The following is a 26,693-nucleotide window of genomic DNA, read 5'->3' as shown; positions in this document are numbered from 1 at the left end:
GTCCAGGACGCTCAAATTAAAGACATCCAGTGGAAACTGGAGGAGTCTGAAAACAGACAGAGACGAAACAACTTACGAGTACTGGGTGTACAGGAAGGACTTGAAGGGTCGGATCCCAGACAGTATGTAATTAATCTCTTTAAAGGGGCCTTTCCGGAACTGTCAGAGTGGAACTGGGCAGCAGAAATCCAAAGGGCACACCGTATCCCGTTAAAGCTTCGGGCACCAGCAAAAGAGACGGACAGACCCTAGACCCTACTCGTCTTCTTCGGAAATTTCCTCCTGCGGCAAGCAATCTATGACAAGGCAAGGCCAGACGCTAAAAGATCAAGCAAAGGGGTTTCCTTTTTTGTACGGCCGGACTTTTGTCATGTGACGGTCGAGAGACGCTGGAGGCTGAGACAGCTCATCAAACCATTTCAGGACAAGAAAGTTCATGTGTACTTGGTCAATCCAGCACAAATGAAGGTGATAAATAATGGTACTACCTTATATTTTGGGTCAGAGATTAAGGCCAAGGAATATCTGGAGTCCTTGGGTAAATTAATTGAATAAAGATGACAATGTATGTCTCTGGGGGGCTAGGGGTGAAGGGTTGGGGGGGTATTTTGTACTCTGTATTTGGTAAAACTATGTTGGGAATTTAAGGGGTGTGGGGGTCTAGGGGTTTCGGGGTTTGGTGGCGAAGCAAGTGTTGTCTCTATCGGATAGAGCTGATATGTCCATAGACGTTACAAGGGTTAGTTAGTAATTCACAGGTCACTAGAGGTAGTCGCTGTCCACCTACACAGTGTTCATCACATGCACAGACTATCGTCTGAGCGTCCCGGTGGGGCGAAGGTCGTTCATGGGCGGGGGTGGGTAGGAGCAGGAGGGGTTCGAGAGGGGACGGGTGGAAAGGGGGGCAGGGGGGCTCACTTTAGGGTAGGCAAAACAAAAAAAATGAAGATAATACCAGGTGATTTGTATTCGATTTTGTGGATATTTTGACTATTTTGATATATGCAAAAAATTGTGAAATGTTGAGACAGTGCATAGGTGAACAAGTCACAAGATTTAATGGGGAAACTTAGGATCTGCTCAATTAACGTAGGGGGTTTAAACGACTGGTCTAAGAGACAAAGATTGGGGCATTTGGGTAAAACTAATCAGATAGATGTGATCTGTATCCAGGAGTCCCATCTTCCCTGGGCAAAAAAACAGATACAACCATTCCTTATGGGAATTCCTTAACAGACATGTGGATAATCCGCCACAGGCTTGCAGGGAAGTTTTTTATGGAAACCTTGAATGAGGGCATGATGGTATCTAAAAGGTGATCAGTGCAGCTGATGACTCATCTCTATTAGCGGCACATGGACTCGCCTTAAGTAGGCACTCCTGGCAAAAAGTGACAGCCCTCAAACAATAATCTCAGCAGAGAATAATTCATCCATTCTTCTTTGGTACAACTTTAATCGGACGTCATACAAACTATCATATGGCTCGTATTAAGGCCAAGATGGAGACCTTGAAGGCTGTTGGTTTGGAGAGGTGTAAGGAGCAAAAGAACCATTCCTACAGAGCTTATAAGGAACTTTACTATCCACAGAGGGTTTAAACCCCTCGATGGCCATAGGGTAATCAACAGTAGCAGCATAAGCCTTTCCAGCAAACAACAAAGGTGGCAAACAAAAGGAAGAGGAGGCCACCATTCGGCTGCAGCAGGAAAACCTTCTGTAGGAATAAAATAATGACCCTTTACTTCCCCATCTTCCGTTACTCCCTCCGGTTGGGGGAAGCTTATCCAATTACCTGGAAGAGTTGCGTTCCATCACAAAGCACATACGGGTACTGAATTTTGTTCAGAATAACTACTGTCTCGGATTCACCCATCCTCCATCAGCTTTATCACCAAATAAATCATCCATGCAACATTTAGAAATGCTTAACCCCTTGCATGCTGCTGCGATTCTGCGCCTGTGCGGCACATTCCGATCACGTGTGCGGTCATGACGGCCCTCAACCGTCATCAGCACACGAGCACTGTAGTGCATGACGGATGGGGGCCATCATCAGCATGCAAGGGGTTAAACAACAAGTAAATGTACTCCTACAGAAGCAGTACGTTTTTCTCAGAAAAGAACATTAATTTATTCCAGGTATTTCTTGGTACAACTTTTATCGGATGTCATACAAACTGTGATATGGCTCATATGATAGCCAAGCTGGAGGGGGGCGTGGCTTAGCCGCCTAAGATGGCGGATCGTTTTCCCCAGAGCTCCGACTGCCGGCCCACGTTTGATGCAGCAAATGGTCTCCCTTCCCTAATACGGGGGCCAAGAGTGCGGAATCGGCTGTCGGAACACCCCGGGGCTGCCCGAATTAGGTCCCCCGTGAGGACCGTGGCGCTCCGGTGTTGCTACCCGGTCTCGGACGGTCAAAATGGCGGCCTCCGGGTGGAGTGTCGGTGCCTGGGACGCCGGAATCCCCTGCCGAAGCACCCACGCTGGACAAGAAGGTGAGGAGGCATGGTAGGCGCTAGGAAGTTGGCGGCCCGACTCATCCCGCGACTTCAGACACCCAGCGCGAAGGGGCCGACCCGACCCGAGGGAGGCACGCAGCCGGGCGCGGCCTGCCCTCACCAGACCGCACCACCACCGTTGTGGCTTGCCATCGCCGGGCGGAACAAAGCACAGGCACACACAGCTATGAGCGTGGAGAGACTGGGGTTGATCGGAGGGCAGAGAACAAGCCAGGCCCCCCCCTTTCTTCGTGCAGCTTTCACTACACCCCCCGCCTGCCTCATAGCCCCGACTGTGAAGACTGACGGCGGGGAGAAGACGCACCGAGCCACTCACCGTGTAACGCCGCGCCCTTCAGAGACTGTCAATCAGCGGCCGCCAGGCTATACACACCAGGCAGCGCTGAGAGGAGGCGCGCTAGACCTGCAGACGTGTGGACAACAGTAACAGCCTCGTGGGGAACGGATGACAACCTCCCCCCCACGCGAGGCCCCGACAAGTCCCAAAGCGGTACATACCCCTGCCTTGGGCATCCGCGGCAGGAGAAGTTGACCCGCCTATCAAGAGGGACCCGGGCCGCAACATCGGGTGCCGAGTGCTGGCCCTCCAGTCAACCGGATCGCCCTTCACCTGCTCCTCGCCCCTACCACACACTCCGGGAACGCGGAGACAGAAACGTGCTGATGAAGACAGGCCACCAGAAGACGACCACAAATCTGGACGTCTGCTTTGTGAGACCCTCCTCGCTCCTTGTGTAGACCTACCAGGATCCAGAAGACTCACTGGTACCGGTGGCGACTTCGGCGGGGGAAACGTTCCCACCCCCAGAGTGCAGTGTCGACTGCCGGGACACGAGGTGCCCCCTAAAGGCATTGAACAGACCAGGCCACTAACCCCAGATTCTGCTGCCGCCCATGTGGTACCTCACGAGACGTGCATACCCCCCGCAATGGGTCGCCGAGCGCAGGGAGCCTCGACCAGCACAGATCAACAAAAGATGCCGCCTCCATCGTCCACCCCGGCTGCATCGCGGGACGGACAAGATAACGCTGAACCCACGTCCAGAAAGCTTGACCAAGTGCTCGCCGCAATAGAACACTCCAGGGTGACGATGGAGAATAAGTTTGATTCCCTAGCCACGGACCTGAACCTTCTCCGCGACGATCATAGGAAACTCTCGGATAAAGTTGCCCAGGGAGAACAGGCGATGCAAACTATACACCCACAAGTGCAACAACACCACTGAGACATTGCGGACCTGCAATCCCGGCTCAAAGCTCTAGAATACAAGACTGACGACTTAGAAGGGCGCTCCCGGAGGAGCAACATCCGCGTCATGAACCTGCCGGAAGGAGCGGAAGGAGCTGACCCCATACAGTTCATCACAGACTGGATTGCGACCTTCACACTGGCCACGGATTTGACCCCCTACTACTCAATTGAAGGGACGCACCATGTCCGACACGCAAGCCGAAACCGGGCCTACCCCCACGACCGTTCCTCTTGAAACTTTTGCACTTCCGAGACAGAGATGCTATTCTTCAAGCGGCCAGAACACACGGGAAGCTACAGGTGGAAGACCGACAAGTGATACTGTTCCCCGATTACTCCTGGGCCGCCAACAACAGAGGGCCACCTTCCAAGCAGTGAAGCGGACACTCAGGCAGAAAAACATCCAATACGCCCTCCTATTCCCGGCCAAGCTCAAAATTATCCATGAAGGCAGTACGCGCTTCTTCACAGACCCGAAAGAAGCAGACACTTGGGTGGAACAACATGGCCCTCGCCGCCCAGCATCACGGGCACGCAAAACGGCTCACCTGGACGACGTCCGCGAAGACAGAACCGTAAAGTCACCCTGACACAACTCAACACCCGGCCCACTCAACAAGGGAGCGGCTCCCCGGATCTCACCCAAATCATAGCAGAGCGACGACAGGCGAGCCAAGTGGTGTCGGCGCTCGACCCCCCCGGAGGGAGGATCGGATCTAGACAAAGAGCCGCATCTGTTCAGCTCCGAGGATGAAACCAGTGACGCTCCGGCCTCCCGGGAGGGGTCGCAAACACCCCCGATAGTGACCCCGCAGACCGGGGACCTACTGATGTAACGAGGACACATACACGGAGACCACCTGATACCGCGGCCCGGTCCGCACCGGATGCATTGGCGAAACCTCGATGGCCCGGACAACCGTCCAGAGGGACGGACTTGAGTCTTAGTCTTAGTCTAAGTCGTGGTGCCGGCAGCACCAGGGAAGATGACCGCCTGCCACCCCGCAATAACGAACTAAAGACTCTTTATGTTCCATTGTTTAGACGTATTGCCCCGAGCAATAGGTCCCCTAGTTTGGAATGTTCCCCAGTGTTATGGTTTATCTTTCCTTCAGGATTTTACTTCCTAGTCACGAGGAGGCGGGCGGGCTGTGAAGACAACACCGGGGCACGCGGCTCCGGGTCAGCGGGACGGTGTGGGGGCCTTGGAGGGAAGGTCCAGATGAGTGGGGAGATGACGAATACACAAGGCCCATACTCTACACGACTGACACATGACACCTCATTTATCAAACACCGACCTTAAATTCCTAACACTAAATGTCAGGGGCATGCACACGGCCTCTAAAAGGTACTCGATCTATGCCTACATAAAACGACAAAAACACAGGTGGCCCTTCTCCAAGAGACACACCTGACAGAACAGGAGGTTAGCCGTCTCCAGAGGAAATGGCGGGGGATCATATGCGCCACCAAGTACTCCGCATTTGCCAGAGGTGCTCTAATATGGATTAGTCCCGGGGTGCCATTTAAAGAACAAGCCCGGCTGATCGGCAACGATGGGAGATACGCTATAGTTAGTGGCCTATTAGAAGGCCAACCGATACTTATCGGTTCTATTTATGCTCCGAATACAGAACAGTAACAATACTGGGACAAACTGACCACCAAGCTAGCCCATCACACATCAGTACCCTGGCTTCTGGGAGGAGACTACAACTGTGTACTAGACCCACACTTAGACAGGTCGCACCCCCCCCCCCACCACATTCCCCAGCACACAAACAATCAGAACACTTCCATAAATGGTTAGAACACTGGATGCTGAAGGACGCTTAGAGAACACTGAACCCGGCGGTCAGGCTATACTCTTTTCACTCCATCCCACATGACCTCAGGGTGCGACTTGACAGATTTATGTGCTCCGCAACTATCTTACCAAAAGTACACCACACTGACTACCTTGGACGAATATTGTCAGACCATGATGCACACACAGTCACTCTCCACTGGAGACCGCCCCCCCCCGATCCACACATGGAGGCTCCCTCAGGAATGCCTCACGGATCAGCCCTTCCGCCAAACATACGAGGACTTCATTCTGGAACACTTTCAACTCAATGCGGGCTCTGCCTCCTCCAGGCCCATAGAATGGGATGCATACAAGGCCACTGCACGGGGGCATTGTATTCAACAGATAGTGGTAGTGCAGAAAACACTGGAGCAGGCATTACATACATCGGAGGAGAAGTTGGCGGGGCTATTCCGTGACTCTGACCAGGGACGAACCACCTTAGAACAGATTGAGGCAGCGAAACTTACACACGCGGAAACACTACACGATCTTAGGAAATATAACTTTGCATGTATGCCACACGCATACACAGGGAGGGTAACAGGGCAGGTGCACTCCTGGCATGGAAGGCCAAACAAGACACAACCCCACAACCCATCACAGAATTAGCGGATGAAACTGGATGGCTCCACACATCACAGCCCGACATCTTGAACACATTTCGCGCCCACTATACGATCGTGTACCGTAACCCAGCGCTGACGCCACCATGCACATTACAACACTTCCTGGGGACACACAAACTCCCCACCATTTCCGATGAAGAGAAGAAAGATCTAGACACCAAAATTACAGCCCCTGATATCAAGCGCGCTATCGGGTCCCTCGCGCGAAAGAAAACACCAGGGATGGATGGGCTCCCGTTGGAATACTACAGCACTTTCGCAGCCCAGCTAGTACCCCATCTCACGCTCACATACGAAGAAGCCCTGTCCAGGGGAATTTTGCCCGCGTCATTCCGCGAGTCCATGATGGTGACCTTCTTAAAACCCCACAGAAACCCCATATACCCATCCTCATACAGACACATCACACTCTTAAATACAGACTGTAAGATCTTAGGGAAAATACTGGCAGAGCGGTATAGTCCAACATTACCAACCCTCGTTCACCCGGATCAATGCGGTTTTGTGCCCGGGCGCAATACGTCACATAACTTGAGACGGCTATTCCACATTCAAGACTGTGCGAGACAGATTTCCCCACGCGGCGTGCCTAATCTTCGACCTAGAGAAAGCGTTTGACACACTACTATGGCCCCATTTGTTCGCGGTCCTTCGGACGCTGAACTTCGGCAAGGTGTTGTTGGCATACACGCAACTCCTCTACAAGGGACTCACTTCCAGAATCAGACTCGGTAAACTTGTGTCTGCTCCCTTCCCGATTGAGAGAGGTACCAGACAAGGATGTCCTCTCTCCCCCCTCTTGTTTGCACTGGCCGTAGAACCCTTGGCGGTGCGACTACGACGGGAGAGAGAATTATGGGGGATCCCGATCGCGGGGACAACGCACTGCGTGTCATTATACGCAGACGACCTGCTGGTCTACGTCTGGGACGTGACCGGGGATCTCACCCCAATATGGGATACCCTACAGCTCTTCGGGGCCATATCTGGCCTCAAAGTCAATTGGGAGAAATCGACCGTCTACCAGCTAGGCCCCTACCTGGCACCACACGAGATGACACTCGGCACTCAGACCCTACATTGGAATGGGGATGCCCCTAGATACCTGGGAGTCCGACTTTACCATTCCCCGACTAATTTATATGAGGGCAATCACCGCAGGGTGCTGGCGGGCCTACGGACAGCAGTGAACTTCTGGAAGACTGCCCTTGGCACTCATTGGTCGGATGGCCATAGCGAAAATGATCATGGTACCCAGGCTGCTCTATCATTTTGTCAATCTTCCGGTGGTTCCGCCTCGGTCATTCTTCCGGGAACTAGACACCCTACTCACAACACTCATTTGGGGCGCCAGTCGACATAGGGTAGCACTCCGCACGCTGTACTTATCCACCACCGAAGGAGGCCTGGGGGCCCCATCCTTCGAATCATACTTCCTAGCTGCCCAGCTTCAATGGCTATCCTACTGGACGGCAGAACGCTGTGTTGGGGAAACAGCGACCGAGACCGGCAGGATACCTCTGCCGATCATCAGGAGAATGCTCCTGCCCGGAACCAAACCGTCCCGCACCCACCCACTCCAAGTCTCCATAGCGCGTCGCTGTATGATGCGTATTCATCGACTGTCAAAAGACCGACCACTATATTCCCCACTGCTACCATTGGTAGGTTTCCCACGCGGAGACAAACATTACGCTACCAGAACCCTACAAGTCTGGACCGACCACGACATAGCGGGGGCAGGCGATTTGTTCCATGAGGGTCAACTGCGCACTTATGCGCAGCTGGTCGAGTGGTACGACCTCCCACAAGGACAATTTCTCACGCACAGGCAGCTCCTGGATAGCGTACGTCCGATCTGGAACCTACGAGATGAAGAACCACCCACACACCCGGTACTTCATATGATACTTCGTATGGGAGCTGGTAGACACTTAGTTACATGGCACTACAAGGCCATCTGAGAATTGACGAACGTCTCCCTGGATACTCTGAGACAGTCATGGGAAGATGACATCGGTAGGGTATTCCATGACACGGAATGGAAGCGCGCTCTGGAGTACACGAAGAAAGTGTCCAGCAATGCGCAATTTAAGAATATACAATTCAATATGCTCCACCGTGCCTACCTCACTCCGTACAAACTGCACCGGTACTACCCAGATACCCAATTCAACTGTCCACGTTGCAACCTACCAGTGGCAAACTTTAGGCACATGTTCTGGGACTGCCCCTCCCTGCGCCAGTATTGGACAACGATACACAACACACTCACAGCGTTGGTCAATCTGCCGCACATGGACTCCTGGGAAGTATGCGCTTTAGGGACATACAAACGAAAGAAATCAGAGAAATTGCAATGGCGGTTCGCATCCCTTGCTCTCCTACTGGCTAAGCGAGCTATTGCCATGCACTGGAGGGCCCCCTCGGGCAACTCGGAGGCAGCCTGGATAGGAGCGGTAAATAAATGGGGGGCAGCGGAGGAAGCTATCCTACGGGAAGAAGAAGTGAAGGGCAATCGTAAACACCCCATATCCCTTGAATGGGCACAGCTGCTCATACAGTTTAAACAAGAGACGACCCCGGAAGACACCCAGGGACCACCCTCACCCCGTACTCAGGCCTCCCCTCGACACCCCGACTCCCCTGGTCGCATTCCTGACGCTTGACTCCCCGATACGCGAGACAGGTCGTACTAGGGGCTGATTCCTCTGAGGGATGTGACTCGCTTTCTCCGAGAAGGTGCTCCCCCCTCCCCACCGACGACCTATGCGTGCCCCCCCCCCCGATCCCGCGGCACCGGATACCCTCTATTCGTCCTGTCCACCGGCCTCAGCAAACCCGCCTCACGCATACTCGCCGCACACAAGTCTAGGAAAAGTTCCCCCCACAGTTTTTGTGTTTAGTTCTAATAGTTGATCTGCGCACGACACACATTTTCCTAGTTTGGGCCTACTGCTCAGAGAAAGGTACATATGGACTTACTCAGGGGCAACATTCACACATACCCCTCCGCCAGCACGCAGTTCCCAAGGCAAGACGTCAAAAGCTCCTCCTAACACACGGTTAGACTTTGAACTCTTACACCTGTAGACATTCGACGACGAATAAGCTGAACGGAGGGACATCTAATTGTGACAAATGTTTTTTTATAACAGCGAATTTTCATGTAACCCTTAATTGTGTGACATAATTGTTGTATATTCAAAGTGCCATCCCCTCCGGGGACTCTGAAATGTAAAAACCCCAATAAAAAGATTTAAACAAAAAAATGATAGCCAAGCTGGAGACCTTGAAGGCTGTTGGTTGGAGAGATGTAAGGAGCAAAAAAATCATTCCTACAGACCTTATAAGCAACTTTACTATCCACAGAGGGTTTAAACCCCTCGGTGGCCATAGGGTAATCAACGGTAGCAGCATAAGCCTTTCCAGCAAACAACAAAGGTGGCAAAGAAAAGGAAGAGGAGGCTTCCATTTGGCTGCAGCAGGAAAACCTTCTGTAGGAATAAAATAATGAGCCTTTACTTCTCCATCTTCCGTTACCCCCTCTGGTTGGGGGAAGCTTATCCAATTACCTGGAAGTGTTGTGTTTCATCACAAAAAACACACAGGTACTGAATTTTGTTCAGAATAACTACTGTCTCGGATTCACCCATCCTCCATCAGCTATATCACCAAATAAATCGTCCATGCAACATTTAGAAATGCTTAAACAACAAGTAAATGTACTCCTACAGAAGCAGTACCTTTTTCTCAGAAAAGAACAGGAATTTATTCCAGTTAAAATTCAGATCCAACCTAGATGTGAAAGGTGCAAACAAATGGATACAGAAAGAAACATTCAGAATGCTAGCGTTACATCAAATATATCCTTAGGTTCCTAAAGAAGATTGTTTATGAAGCATAGATCTTCAAGATGCATACTTCCATATACCATTGAACCGAAAACACCAAAAATTCCTGAGATTTGTGGTTGAAACCAATCACTCCCAGTACAAGGTACTTCCTTTTGTCTTCAAATCAACCCTGAGAACTTTCTTGAAGTACAATGCTGTTGTCACAGCACATCTCAGGAAACGCATTATATTTGTCTAGCAATATCTAGACGACTGTCTCATCAAGACGTAAACATACCAGCAAGCTTGCCAACATTTCTAAATAGCTGTCTCTACTCTCAGTCGCTTTGGATTGCATGTCAGTCATGTGAAATCAACCTCCTTTCCGGTGCAGTCTGTTCATTATCTAGAAGTGATTCTGGATACCATAAAAGCAAAAGGGTATCTTTTAGAGGAGAGACTGTTATCTACAAATCTGAAGTGTCAGTCTCTATTGAAACCACCTTTCCGACTGCGAGGCAGGTGTCTTCTCTACTGGACTCCATGGCGTCCTGCATCTTTCTGTTCCCGAACACCTGGCTCATATGAGACCATTATAGGAATGTCTGGACAACCAGTGGAGTCAATTGTCAGACAATTGGGAAGACAAAATCACACTTTTCCTCAAGGCAGCACATTCTCCCAAATGAAAGTGTCATCTGAATAATCTCCTCCTCAGAATGGCTTTTCATCAGGAGGCTCCATCACAAACAGTAGTGACCGATGTCTCCCTTACAGTGTGGGGTGCACAAATGGGTTACCTTCATATGCATGGAATGTAGTTGTCAAAAAGAGGGAGAGGAGTGGGCCTAACTGCTAGGGTGGTCGAACTCGAGTCTGGGGAACCGGGTTTGAGTCTTGGCAATGACGCAGAACATCCTGTGATTCTGGGCAAATCACTTAATCTGCCTCAGCAGGTCAATTCCAGAAAACCACAAGTGGGTCCTCAACAACTCCATTGTTTACTATGTTTTCTGCACCTAGGGTTTCCCTGATATAGAGCTCTTAATCACCGCAGACAATTAAAAAAATGCCCAGACTTCGCCTCGAGTTTCTGCAAACCAGGGACATAATAGAATGTCGTATGGATTGACTGGTATGGAAAATATCTTAACGCTTGTCACCCAATGCCCATAATTCCAGCAGTAATAACCAAGCTGTCTTACTCAAGAGCCAGATGAAGGTTGATAGCTCAGAATTTGCCTCATCAGTTGTGGTTCACAGACCTTCAGGAAACATCAGAGGAACCACATGTGAGGCCGTTGTGCAGATCAAACCTTCATATCAAGTTTAGAGGCCAGATGGTACATCACACTGTTCCATCTTTGAGTTTGATAGCCTGGCTTCTTACCTCATCCAATATGGACACTGAGCTTTTCACAGGACTGTATGAATATTCTAAAAGAAGCGAAACATCCATATGCAAGAGCTTTCTTTTCCCTTAAATGGAAGAGATACTGTGGTCCTCATTTACAATATTTTGACGCAAGGCAGCGCAACAAGCCTTCCCGCTGTGCTGTCGTGTGTCAAATTAATAGGGAAGGAAGGTGCCGTATCTAAAAGATATGATGCATTTCTGTCCTTCCCCCCCTGTACGGTGCACAAACAGCAGCTGTGCACCAGCGCGGACACCCTTACGTCATTTTGCAAGGATGGCTGCGCTGAGGGGATTGACACCTTCCTGCACAAAAACAACATTAAAGGCATTTTCCTCTTTCTATGCGTGAAGCAGTATGCAGCACGCATGGAAAGAGGAAAGAAATGAGGAGAAATAAAAGTACTTCTACTCATTGCACCTCCTTACATCTTCCTTGGTATGGTATAGGATTCTGACGCATTCCTAGGTTTACAAAATGTTGTAAATCTGGGAATGCGTCAAGTTCTGTGGCTGTTGTGTGGGAACACCCACAGCAACACCCATGGAACGTCCCTCTTACGCAGAGTTAGGCGTGAAAGGGAAACATATTTACAAGGCCATGAAAAGTCATGTAGGGTGACTTTACATGGCCTTGTAAAGATGGGGAAGCCCATTGCACTGCCAATGTGTCAATACAAGTGACGCACCTGTGTTACAATGGGCTTGTAAATAAACCCCCTATATTTGGTGTTCTGACAACAACTTTGATCCGACCACCTGCCTTGCTGAAGCTTTACTACTGACTCTATTTTTTACATCAAAAGGGCGGATTGAAGAATCAGGGTTATGTGTGAGTCCTAAACTCACACATAGAATTTACCCAGAGAAATAGGAAAGAATCCAATCAGGAAAATGCACACTTAACAAGAATCTAAGTACAAACCATGAAGGTATATTTTAAAAAAGAATTAAGATGTCAATAGAGAAGGCAAAAGGCATTGGTAAGGTACTCAATTCATAATATGCAAAATGCCAAGAAAAGTAAAATATAATTGGCAGCTGAAACTAAGCCCTACACTACTTTAAAGCCAGTACCCAATATTGTCTAAAACAAGGCAAATAAGACTGCTCCATAAAGGCAAGAGAGGAGACATATGAAAATTATTCTAAGTTCAGATCAATGAAAGACTTAACATATAGTCTGCCTCTAAGGGAATCAAGGGGAAGTCTCTTGGGTGTCTCCCAAATTGTGAAACTGTTATACTATTTTAGACAGGGTAACTGTATGGTCACTGTGGTGTGACAGAGAAAGTTACATCTCACAACCCAATAGTAAATCAGAAACACATCTCAGGGTATAATAACATTTGTCTCTATCTAATGAGTACGATGCTCTATGCTTTACACAGAAAACAATACCATGTTCAAAAATATAAACAGCACCTCTGTTCGTCTGTAGAAAGTGGCCTTCAATTTCATACAACTGTAAATCCGTCTTTTTCAAGGAAATTCAGGAACATAAATGTGACAGTGAGCAAATCCATAGAGCTAGCTGAATTTTGGGCAGTTACTTAACAAACAATAAGGTCACAGTTGAGGTTCCCAAGTGCATATCCTGGAAGGGAAAAACTAATTGGTATCATGCACAGCATTTCGCACACACTTAAAATGTTCTAAAATTATGAGAAATTGATCAAAATAGAGAACTAAGATTCCGAGGATGTATTGGTTCCTTCTTGTGAAGCTTCATGCCCAGTACACCAAATCTGAGCCAACATCCCTGTCTTTCACCTGGGTAAAGTAGAATCATACAGGCTGCTCATGAGGCGTTCAGAAGACATTACTACGTGTAATGCTTTTATTGGCAAGAAATGAATTTAGAACTTATTTTGGGAAGTTGCACTCAAAGTACAATGGGGATTTATAGGGCCATATGTAGGTAATCCATTTTTACCGATTCTAAAATACCGAATTTTACCGATTCAGTATTTTAGAATCATTAAATGGGATGTAGATAATAATTCGGTAAATTTTACTGAATCTGTAAAATCCGGTAATTACCGATTCGGTATTTACAGATTCGGTAATTCCCATTCATTCCTATGGGCCTGGAGGCCAATAGGAATGAATGGGAATTACTGATTCGGTAAATACCGAATCGGTAATAGGGGGAAGACTTACAAGGGTGGCAGGGTGTCACATTGACACCCTGTTGCACCCCTGAGTAGTGCATGGGTGCACATGTGGCACACATACGTGCCACATGGCACTCTAGGAAAAGCACAGATTTGCTTTTTCTAAGGTTTTCGATATTTACCACCAACTTTTAGTTGGTGGTAAATACCGAATCCTTAACTCAGAAATGCACTCACTTGAGTGCTCCCTACATTAAGGATTTAGGGCTAGATGTAGGTAATTTAAATTTACAGATTCGAAAATACCGAATTTTACCGATTCGGTATTTTCGCAACGGTAAGTGCTATGTAGATAAAAAATTGGTAAAAATTACTGAATCGTTAAGATTCGGTAATTACCGAATCGGTAATTACCGATTCGGTAATTGCCATTCATTCCTATGGGCCTGGAGACCCATAGGAATGAATGTCAATTACCGAATCGGTAATTACCGATTCGGTAACATAGGGAAAGAGTCACGGGTGGCAGGGTGTCACTTTGACACCCTGCTGCACCCCTGAAGAGTGCTTGTATGCACATGTGGCGCCACATGGCACTCTTGGAAAAGCACAAATTTGCTTTTTCTATGGTTTTCGATATTTACCACCAACTTTTAGTTGGCACAGATTTGCATTTACAGAGGTATTTGTTATTAAAGTGCTTCCTACATTTCATTTACCGATTCGGTAAATACCGAATCGGCAAATAATGAATCGGTGAATACCGAACCGGTAAATACCGATTTGATATTTACCAAATCGGTAAATTTGCCACCTACATAGGAAAAGCCTATTACCGGTCGGTAACGGCCGATATCGGACGTTACCGACCGGTAATGGCCTTCCTACATCTGGCCCTTGGTAATTTACCGAATACGTTTTTTAAGGAATCAGTAATTTACCGATTCCTTAAATTACTGATTCAGTAAATTACCGAATCCTTAAATTTCGCCCCTACATCTCTAATGACCAATACCGGACGGTAACGGACGAAATGCAGTAGTTTCGGCCATTACCGACCGATATTGGGCCTCCTACAGGGGCCATATGTAGGTAATCCATTTTTACAGATTCTAAAATACCAAATTTTATAGATTCGGTATTTTACAATCGGTAAATGGGATGTAGATAATAATTCGGTAAATTTGACCAAATCGGTAAAATTCAGTAATTACCGATTCGGTATTTACCTATTCGGTAATTCCCATTCATTCCTATGAGCCTGGAGGCCCATAGGAATGAATGGGAATTACAGATTTGGTAAATACCGAATCAGTAATAGGGGGAAGACATTGACACCCTGTTGCACCCCTGAATAGTGCATGGGTGCACATGTGGCGCCACGTGGCGCTCTTGGAAAAGCACAAATGTGCTTTTTCTATGGTTTTCGATATTTACCACCAACTTTTAGTTGGTGGTAAATACCGAATCCTTAACTCAGAAATGCACTCACTTGAGTGCTCCCTATATTAAGGGTTCGGTAATTTACAGAATCTGTATTTTATGGAATCGGTGATTTACCGATTCCTTAAATTACCGATTCGGTAAATTACCGAATCCTTAAATTTAGCCCCTACATCTCAAATGCCCAATACCGGTCAGTAAAGGCCCAAATTCGGTAATTTCGGCCGTTACCGACCGGTATTGGGCCTTCTACATATGGCCCAAAGTCTTTTAGTCCTTGCACTACTTCTCATATAATTTGTGATTAACCAGCCCATCTGTCCTACTCAGTGCCTTAACACTGCTTAGTTTGTGCCAGACCTGGCCTTGTCTGCAGGGTCACCGCCAGACATGTTTGCCTTCACCCTCCATTTCTTTGTTGAATTTGCTTATGTGGCCGTAGGACTCTGTGCACTTTACCACTACAAACCGGTGCTAAAGTGCTTGTGCTCTTTCCTCTAAACATGGTAGAATTGACTTACACCCAATTGGCATATTGAATTTACTTTTAAGTTCCTAGTTAAGTGGTACTACAGGTATCCAGAGTCTGTAAATTAAATGCTTAATTGCTCTTTTTGCATTTGTCACACGAGTGGGGCGGGTATGCCGAGACGTGGGCCTGTGCACTCCATGCCACTGGAATCCTGGCTGATGAGCGGTGAAACCCTGAAACTGGTCCTAGGATGCTTGTTTCCAGTCCAGGGAGGACCTGGCATGGCAGTTCGGGTTGGACTGTTCCCATTGGGCACAGGATCAAGACTGATTTGCATATGGCTGGGTTCAAACTGAATGGCATGGGCAGCAAAAACGATGGATTTAGGCCCAGGTCTTTGTACTGGCGTAAATGTATGACATTGTTCTGCATTCTGTCCATAAATTGTTCTTTTGCATTTGTCACCCAAGTGGGACGGGTATGCCCAGACGTGTGTCCTGTGCTCTCCATGCCACTGGAGTCAACCTATCCTGGCTGATGAGGGGTGAATCCCCGAAACCGGTCTTAGGATGCTTGTTTCCAATTCAGGGAGGACCTGGCCTGGCAGTTCGGGTTGGACTGTTCCCATTGGGCACAGGGTCAAGACTGATTTGCATATGGCTGGGTTCAAACTGGATAGCATGGGGAGCAAAAAAACGATGGATTTATGCCAAGATCTCTGTACTGGGATGAATGTATGACATTGTTCTGCATTCTGTCCATCAATTGTTCTTTTTGCATTTGTCACCCAAGTGGGACGGGTATGCCCAGATGTGAGTCCCGTGCTCTCCATGCCACTGGAGTCAAGCTATCGTGGCTGATGAGGGGTGAAACCCCATAAACGGTCCTGGGATGCTTGTTTCCATGACATTGTCTTGCCTTCAGTCCATCAATTGTTCTTTTTGCTAGTGGGCCTGCAGAACTTGTTGTGCCACGCACTAAATCGCCTTGCATACCTGTCTCAGCCTTTCATTACAGGTTGTGTTTGAGTTTTTAAACTGCCATTCCAACCTGGCGAAATAAACCTTTTGCCAGGCCCAAACCTTATTTTTTAATACATATAAGTCACCTATAGGGTAGACCCTAGACAGCCTAGAGGACAGTCTATTTAAAAAGTAGGACATGTACGGTGAATGTACCACTCCAGTGGTGGGTCAATGTGATGACTCTACATGTACTCAAATCTGCTCACATACTGAGCCCCTCCTCCTTCCCTCTTCTTCCCCATTGTTGTATTGCTGTTTTGTCCTCCAAAATGCCAATAAAGGAATAAAAAAAAGAGTAGGGCAAGTGCTTTTAAGCTTTACATGGACTGAAAGTGAAACCACTTACATTTGTTTTTCACTATTTCAAGGCCCTACCTCTCCAATAGGATAACACTGGAGTTTCCATATTACATTTAATAAGCTGTAATTTCCACATGGGAACAGGTCAACAGTTCATGTTTGATGTCTTTGGAATTGTAATGAAAAAATCTTCTTCCTTGGAAAAGTCGGAGTTTTGGTTACTATTCTGAAAATGACACTTTTAGAAAGTTGGCAATTTCCTGGCTTAGCCATTTCATGCTTGCGGCATGTTTGTGGGCCACATGACAGGGTGTAGTTGGCAACTGGTCTTTCTGTAATCCCCCTAGACAGCCATACACAATAAAGAGCTTAGGTGTTTCTGGATGTGCCATCACTGGCAGCCCTGCCTACACCTGAATAGGCTGCTTCCTGCCTTCACATAAAGGATTGCTACCCTCTGTAGTTAGTCTGGAGCCAATGCAGGAGAGGTAGGAAACCTGTGCACTTCAAAGGGAAACCTCAAGAAGCTTACCCCACTTCAAAGGAGGCACCAGGTTTAAATATTGGACCACAGACACCAACTGTTCAGTACACTTCTGGACCTGTGGAGACTCTGCTCTGCCAGGAAGACAGACTGCTGTGCTGCTGAAGAGACTGCTAGACTTCTGCCCTGCGGGACTACTGCCTTGCTTGACTGCTGCCTTGCTGGACTGCTGCCTTGGTGGATTGCTGCCCTTTGACTCTCTTAACTGAGTCAGAAGGATTGGACCATCACCTGAGCCCAGGACTCCCAGAGGGATTCCAAGGACTAGTCTGCTTCCCTCCTGTTCTGAGCCACCGGGACATAACAGCCTCCCAGGCACAAGAACCAGCATCCAGATCCAGCTGGAGTCAGCCCCTGACCCCCAAGGGATGCCCCTCCAGTCTTGGACCCTTGGTGTGGCCTCACAGAAGCTGCAATTTTGGCTCTTTGCGACAGAAAACAGGCCCGTTGGCATCACAACCTTCTTGCTCTCACAGCTCGCCAAAGCGAAGTTCCGTCAACCTGACTCTTCGTGCTAAAGCATTGACCGCTCGAGGGGAGCGCCACCGCAAAGCTCTGGCCCAACAGTTTGTGACGACAACAAAATCTTCGCGCCAGGCCTGCTTCTCACGCTACATTGTCGTCCATCCGAAATGCATACTTGCTCCTCTTGCCCCCTCCACCGTGACCAGAACTCTTCGGGCTGGACTGAATAGGTAACTTTTTAGTGGAACTAACCTGGCTACTGTATTTGACTCATGCTCCATCACGGTCAGCCTGAATCTTTAACTTTCTCCTGGTTTCGCAGGATCACATAGCCAGGAATGGCACTTAGTCATTTTTGGTGCTGTTTTCACTTAAATCTTTAAAATTGCATTTCTCCAGTTCCACTGATTGGATTTTTGTTGTTTGGGTCTTATTTTATGTATTATAATTATGTGTCCAATGTGGTGTGGGATCATTTGTGTGTTGTGTTTTCATTTTTATTACTTTTTGAAGTTGTGCACAAATAGTTTAAACATTGCCTCTATGTTAAGCCTGACTGCTGTGTGCCAAGCTACCAGAGGGCTGAGCACAGGTTAATTAGTGGTTTGTTTGTGAGTCCATCCCGACAAAGATTTTGGTTCCTGCTTGAGATGGATTTCACCCCCCTCAACCAGTAACCCAATTTCTTAGTGTGACATAGAGATGAGGAGAGCTAGGTTGAAGATGTTAGTGATGTAGGTTGAAGACGGGGCCTTGTAAAGGAGGGGCATGTGTGTAGATGGACTTGGAAGCATGGTATACAATTTTTTGCAATTTAAAACTAAAGCATATCTGTAAAAACATGCTTAATCTGGCTGCTGATAAAATATGGTTTCCAGCAAGCTGCAAAGGAGGAATAGGAAGGGTGAAAAGTAGCCTAATCATCATTATTGAAATGTATATTTTTCTACATTATAAAGCAAATTTCAATCAGCAGTAGCTCATGGTTGATATTATTTTAATAGTTTTTCTTATCATTTTACAAAATTCACAAAAGTGATTTAAAATTAATTGAAAGAGTAATTTTGCTTTTGATTGATTCGTAGTAATGGTTACTTGCCCAGATATACTGTTTGATATCTTAACAATTTCAGCAACACAGTTCAGAAATATTTTTAAGGAATTCCCTTATTTTAACTACATACAATCAAAGGCTTTAGATGACGTGAGTATATATATTTTTAATTTTAACTATTTGATGAATCAGTAACTATTTATATTAAAAAAAGTGCGTTTGTCTTGTGCATCAATCTAAAAATCCTTTTCTACCAGACTTTAGTTTCAAAAGCCCTGTTGTTTTCATATTTTAGATGTTTGAATCCTAAGGTCCTTATATTTGCTGTTTAGTACCAACTGTAATGTAATATTCCTAAGAATATATATCATTACTGATGTATGAGCTGAAAAATGTAGCTACATATTGACTGTTGCTTAACCTTTGGCCCCATGCCACCAGTGAGATGCCATACAGCGGTTAAAGAACAATAACCTACTCTTTTACGTTGGCTCTGTCCCATTCTCAACATGTGGTTTACCCTTCTTTGTAGTACGACCTGAAATATCTTCTGTAACAGAGTTCAGCTCGCCAGTTCCGCTGATGCATTTGTTCAACACACATCGCAGACATTCCACCCTGAGTGCATGCGTACTTTCAACAGTTCTAATTCTTCATCCAAAGAGTGTGAGTCAGAACCGTCTTTGCTGAGTCTTCATATGCAGAGCCTTGCTTCAATAGTTTGGGTCTATTTTGTTGCGGCTCTTTTCCTTCCATCGTCTTCCTGTAGAGTAGTCAGCTTATGCTACAATGCTTCTGCTTGAAGGCATGTGCTTTGTGCCTTAAGCCATTTTGAATATAATCCCTGGGTCTCATGTTTCAAAAACTGTCATCTATCATATTCCTCTACTTTGTGAGTTACCCTCAGTGCAATGACCTTCATAATCCTCTGACTTGCATGCAAGGTAAGGATGAACCGATCTCTAGAGATGTTGGATTTCATCAAGTAAGATAATCATCATCATCAAATCACTTTATTCAGTGTTTGCATAAAACCATAGAAGTCAAGAACAGTGTGTACAAAGAAGTCTATCAGTAGTAAATTCGACCAAATTACATCAATCACTATTTGCACAAATGAAATATACTAATAAAAAGTGAATATATGAAATGTGTTAAAAAAAGGTAAAAGATCAAATTCAATTTAAAAGACTGGGCACAGATTAACAGTACTTTCCTGAATCACATCTCCACTGTCCCTAGTATGCGTCTGGTAATTAATCCCATCTGGCATGGAGCCTTACAGAAGATTTTAAAAAGCTAAGAACATAAAAAACAATGTTACCTGACAAGATTTGTAAAAAGCAGGACGCACCTGTCTGAACTTGATTTTTTTCAAAATAGGGATGATAAAAGTCTTCCGGGGTACCTAATAATACACACAAAACATAAAAAAATTGAGCATGTCCTGTGGAGACTTACCGTCACAGCCTCAGGACATTAAGCCAGGAGAAGATAAATAAAGATCAAAATGGAACCTGGTCAATAAAAAACGATCATAGCCATTTAAGACCCTAAAATATATGGTTATGTGTCCTATATGGTTTTCAACATGATATATCTGTGTACACTAGGCTTCTTTAACTCCCGGTCTTCCCTCTCTGTGATCCGCTGTCTATAAAAGGACTCCTTTGCCCACCCCAGGTCCTTCCTTTTTACCATATCTGTATTGAAAAATAAATCAGCTCTTCCCATGCTTGAGAAACATCCCTTGATATACTTCAGCCAGGGTATATGATGGGCGTAGTCAAGGGCCATACAATCCTTCAGAATCCGTTTTTTTAAGGTTGTCCTCTGTCTGATCCAGATGTTTAACCACAGGGATAGTGGGCAAAAAGACAGCAAATTAGGTGAAGTAAGCCACACCATCTCTTCATGTACAGCTAAGGTTGAAAATCCCCTCTGGTACGCTTAAAAGACTTCTCAAAAAACAGTTTTCGTCTGCATGTAGTTCCTCATTGAGGGTATATCCCCATATTTCGCTACCATAGAATAGATTTCCTAATCTCGAGGCAAAGTAAAAAATAGCGGCATTAGCTCGCACTAATTCACCTTTCTTTCTAAGTGTTAAAGGCCCCCAATTCATCTTATTGTCTAAGAGGACCCCCAGATAGGAAAAAACATCTGTCCGGGGAATCTGTACAGAGCCAACCTGGAAGGAATACATTTTTGGACGAAGTCTCACCTGCATCAATAGGATTTCTTGTTATTTATTAGCTGGTCCTGTTCCTCCATAAAAGAGGCAAAGGAGTTAAGCAGCATTCGCAGCCCTCTTGAGGGCCGGGCCCTGAGGACTGAATCGTCTGCATACAGTAATACGGGCAAACCACGCCAACCCACCTGGGGATAATCCGTCTTAGACTCCACTAATACCTTCTCCAAATTGTTAATGTATAAGTTAAACAAAAAGGGAGCCAAGATACATCCCTGTCGACCTCCTCCCTGAATTGAAAACTGGTGGGTTACCTTAGAATTTTAGGTATATCAGACCTCCGCCTTTGTGTCTCTGTGGAGGTCCCGTAGGAAGACGACGATTTCTCCATCCACCCCCATGGACAACATGGTGTGCCAAAGTTTTGTTCTATTAACGTGGTCTAACGCGGATGACAGATCCATAAAAGTCAGGTAACTAGAACCGGGGTGAGCAACCGTGTACTTGTTAAGAATCATAAATACCAAGTCAAAGAAAATTCCCTTTGGGACTCCTCAATAGCATACAAAAGTGCTCAAACCTCAATCACACCTCATTCATATATGAACTGTTGAAATTGCCAAAGAGTAGTATACAAGTGTTTTATTCACCAAGTGAATGCATAAAAAAACTAAATGTTATATCTGGCAAGATATCGCAAGCTACCATATCAGCCACACATATGACACAATCTTAAAAACATATACAATCAAATGTTAAAAATTATTTTGCAAAACACATAAAGTGGATGACTGTTTCACAGTTCAACATTATCATCAATTAACATTCATATTTAATTCACAATTAAAAACATCATATATATAAACATTTCATATAAAAACATCATAAGAGAATCATAACAGGTAGATTCAAAATGACCAAAGGCAAAGCGTTTCGGTGGTAGTAACTGGTCCAAACCACCTTCTTCAGGCTTTCTTATCAAAATTTGTCCAGGGATCCTAACATCTCTCGACCGACCATTATGTAAAAATGTGGATATGATGACAGGGGGACTTCACTCTCTACCTACTTAACTTTTAACGAAGGTGAAAAAGTACCAATTGCATACAAATCACATTTGTACACACAAGCAGAAATGAAATTCACTTCTAAAGAAAAAATTCTGACAGCAGTTCAAACCGCTGTAGCAAAAGAAAGAGCCCTAGACCAGGGGAAACGCATTATGGTCGTAACTCCTGTACCTGCCTTAGAGGCAGTGACAAAAGCGAGCATTCCAAATCCTAAAGTGTTACATCCGAGATGGAACAATGGGTTAATTCTCTTACTGCAATGGATGTTGAATACGTTTTTGATCCTTATGTGAAAACACAAGCATTCCTGCAATACGAACACAAATGTCCTCTGCCTACTGAAATTCTGCCTCTAGAGCAGTATGAATGTATAATTTATACTGACGGATCAGCACAACCCGCTACAGGAGGTAAACAAGCTTATACTGTTGCATGCGCGATCGTTAAAGGTCTTATGCGCGATGGCAAATTCAGACCTATGGTCAAAAAAACACAATCTCTAGGAGATTGTATAGCTCAGCGAGCTGTACTGCAAGCATTCATAATGGCACTTGAAAATATGGATCACGAATTCCCCACACTTATAGAGTGCAATTCCTTCTACTGTGTACAATGATACAATGAATATTTACAGAGTTGGCCCCAAAATGGTTTCAAAGATGCAAAAGGTGGCACAATCAAGCATAAACCGTTTTTGGAACAAGTAGTTCAGTTGTAAAACAGACTACACAACACTCGCGTGATATACACGCTGAGTCATCAATATGATGGCGTTCGGGTTGAAGGGAATTCATTGGCTGTTGAAGCCGCGAAGGGGGCTGTATAATCTGCTTCCATAGCTGCAATCACTCGTTCAAAAACAAAAATAGTGAAATATTACTGGCTGTCAATGCTTCAAGCAAAGGCAGCGGTGCAGCGTTACCTAAAAAGTTTCCACTCAAATACTCATTTATAATTGATGCGAACAGCGTTCTGTTTGCTCGAATCCCTAGAGTGGGAGATAGGGTAATTCCAAACATGAAACGTAGGACAGCTTTGATTTACAAAGCATATCTGGGAGAGGGTCTGATACATTAGGGGATCTCTAAAACAATATTAACATTAAAAGAGATGTACTGGTGGCCAGGGATGAATGCACAGATTCATATCTACGTGATCAACTGCATAAACTGCAATAGAGATCGCAGCACAGAATGCCACCAGATACCTGACTACAGCGTAGCCAGCCAAATACAGACACCATTGTTAGACAGCATTAGACTATCTATATGCAGGCGTCCCTATGGACGAATGCAATACCACAAACACTAAATCATGGTTCCTTTGGATGTGGCCTCAGCGCTCAGCTGACGCTCGAACTGTTATAATTGGCACGCTACATTCTGACCAGGGCCCTGCGTTTAGCTCTCGAGCTTACAAAGAAGCCTTGGTCAGTTTGGGCGCAGCATTGCAGTACTCTTGTCCATTCCATCCTGAGGGAAATTCTGTTGTGGAAAGAAAAAAACGGGACATAAAGCAATCTTTAACAGCTAGGGTATTAGGTTCGGGTGACGAGTGGTTTAAACATCTCATAAGTGTCCAATGTAGTCTTAACAACTTGCAAAGAAGTTCTCTAGGGGGTATCACTCCATATGAGGTCCTATTTGGGACAAGAATGTCGATCCGGAACCTTGATTGTCACACATCAGTGGTGGAAATTTAAGAAATTTGGTATTAAAGATCGTTTGGCTGTTTTACAGGACTATAATGAACTAAGAACGAAACAAAGCAACGTGTTCCTGAAACCAACCACCACTGGGGAAAAAACACCCGTTCCAGCAAGGCCTGTCTGGATCCCAAAGCTTGGTGATCTAGTCATAGAAAAGATCGCGGACAAGAACAAATTCAGACCTTCTTACAGACAACCAGTACCTGTCCTAGCAATCCACAGAACAAGAACAGTGATACTACCGCCCCTTGCTGGAAAAAAGATGAACAGGTTCGTGTCTATCGACCTGATCAAATCACACTATTTGGCCAATACTTAACAGTAGGCCAAGTGGACTCCGACAATGTAGCAGACGCACTCCGCTAGCTACAATCCAAGAGGTTCAAAGTGAAAGACTCATCACCATTGAAGAATCTGCAGTAAGAAAAGAAGGACTATGCAACAAAGCTATGGAACTCGTTCCTCTTGAGACCCAAATAACAGTTCGACGAGAAGCACCTGTCTACAATGAAATAACAAGTGATCAAGTGGTTCCGGCGATTTCAATGAATCCTGATGCAATTCCAACAATTGACAGAACTGCCTCTGGCTATTTCACGAACTTTGATACGTTTTCTGAGGATCCCAGCGAACCTGAAACAATGCCAACAAAAATAACTTTCAACAAGAAACTGACTTTTTTCATCACCTGGAAAAAACTTATCTGGTTTCACCATGGAATGAATCATGGATTGTGTTGGGAATATTTTTTCTTCTACTTTGGTTAACTCTAGTAATAACTCTGGGTATGCTGATAAATGGAAGATATGTAACAATGGACACAGCAAGTCAGAAAGTCAACTTACTCCTCAAACCACACAAACCATCCCATCGTGAACAAAGAGTCTTGTCAGCAGTGAACATCACAGCCGTTCCCATACCTGACGGTATAGTGTGGGACAAAACAGAATATGAAATTTTTGGCCCATCGGAGCTGTTGAAGATTCTACACCAATTCAAGATTTCATTAAGAGACTTTATTACCTCTAGTACCTTTTCTGATGATTGGGACTTCGAGACTGTTAATAACATGATGTCTGATCTAGAAATGACAGCAGTATTCACAAATCATGAATATTTAGAGGGTTCTTCCGATTATGAACAAATGTATTGTTACAACCATTATGGTCATCATTTCTTGCACAAATCAAAAATGCATAGAAATGTATATATGTATAACCAATAGGAACATTGTCCTACGCCTCCAAAGGATAGCTCAAAAACCTTTGCGAATAAGTTTCCATATTTTTCAGGGTTCAGTTTATCGAATGCAGAAACATTCTACTTTAGAAATGTAAACAGAACAGGAATGAAAATTATGTTGAGCAATACAAAACAGATTTATTCTGCAGCCTTTTATGCCCAACTGTCTAGACAAGGTTTCGACATTTGGAAAGACAACATTGAGACAAAAACTGTCTGTGGTTTAAAAGATTGGTAAGTGCAGGGGGTAGAAGCTTTGTTTAGAGCATGTATAATCCCTGAGCAAATTATGTTTTTGAATGACACTGTCCAACAAATGTCTTGCCTTGTGTTAGCCAAGATCAAGGACATGAACACACCGACCATACCAATACCTGCAAGTAATAGCTCTACACGGGGGGAGGTCGACGTACATAATATTTTGCATCACAACAGATCAGATCCATATTGGAACAAATGGTTGCTCTGGCCTATAGACACAAATAACTGTCTACATCGATTCCTGAACAAAACTCAAGGTTTCAAAGTCAATAGGCCGGACCATAGACATCATGCAACATGGTCAGTCTCAATTACGTTCTATCATGCTATTAGGCTGGATGCTACAAAACTTGCGTTCAGGCTATGTGCCTTGGCGTTTAATCAATACTACATCACTGTTTTCAGAATTCAATCTCACTGATAAACAGATCAAACTGGCACAAAGAGGAGCACACTATACGGTGCTGAGCATTGAAAAACTGGAAAAATTACCATTCACAGTGGCAGAAAAACCAGCTACAGAATGGATAATACATGGAACAATCACTCTGCCGGTTACAATTTTCCATTTTCAGTATTGCCTAAAACACACACTAGCAGGCAAATATGAAAGGTTGGGTAAAGAATACATCAAGACATCCTGGGATTTACCATACACACACAGATCTTGGAGTGGGGGGCGTGAAGTGTTTCTTAGCTGTTCAAACTGTGAAAACGCACTAAGCGGTTCTCTCCTTTGCCAGGGTATTCATTTACACGGGGCCTGCGATGGTTCCTCCAACAACCTATCCTGTCACCTGCAAGGTTCACCAGCTGCGGTGATTGATCCACTTTTTGAATAACTTTCAAATGGAAGTTACCTCATGTTGAACGATCAAAGCTGCTGTGGCATGTTGCCAGGTATTTCAAATCTATTAACTGTGTCCTCCAGGGTCACTTGCGGTATGCAAGTATTGTTTCCACAAACCAAGACAGCCAGGGAGTCGCCTCTATGGCCTTCACTGAACATCTCTTCTATACGAATTGATACTCTAAGCAGAATGAAAGCCATTCTTTTGCAAAAAACTGTGCCACTGACCGCAGCCAAAGAAACCTATGATCTACAAATTGCAAGGATTTCTGCCGCGTTACATCCTCTTTTGAATACAAACTGCTCTATACATTTCTCAGAAATGTTAAGTCGTATCTTAAACATGTCTGATACGAGCGGTATTGTACATCTATTTAAGAACGTATGTTCAGGACTATTGGCACCTTTTCAAGCAGTCCTCGGAATATTTCCCAACTTCGTGCA

General features: G+C 45.5%; 1 protein-coding gene across 9 annotated transcripts in view; it reads left to right on the top strand.

Moving 5' to 3' along the window:
• The window catches only part of HFM1 (helicase for meiosis 1), a 4,349,684-nt gene that overhangs the window by 805,127 nt on the left and 3,517,864 nt on the right, over positions 1-26,693 (top strand). For all 9 annotated transcript variants that reach the window (XM_078646278.1, XM_078646275.1, XM_078646244.1 and 6 more), the window contains exon 6: positions 19,007-19,077. In XM_078646278.1, coding sequence (XP_078502404.1) covers positions 19,007-19,077 — 71 coding nt within the window. The remainder of the gene's footprint in view (positions 1-19,006; positions 19,078-26,693) is intronic.

The sequence above is a fragment of the Lissotriton helveticus genome, chromosome 1_1 (assembly GCF_964261635.1).
Source record: "Lissotriton helveticus chromosome 1_1, aLisHel1.1, whole genome shotgun sequence".
NCBI classification, from domain to species: domain Eukaryota; kingdom Metazoa; phylum Chordata; class Amphibia; order Caudata; family Salamandridae; genus Lissotriton; species Lissotriton helveticus.
Note: the sequence above shows the minus strand (reverse complement) of the source record. Positions and strands in the feature narration are given on the sequence as shown.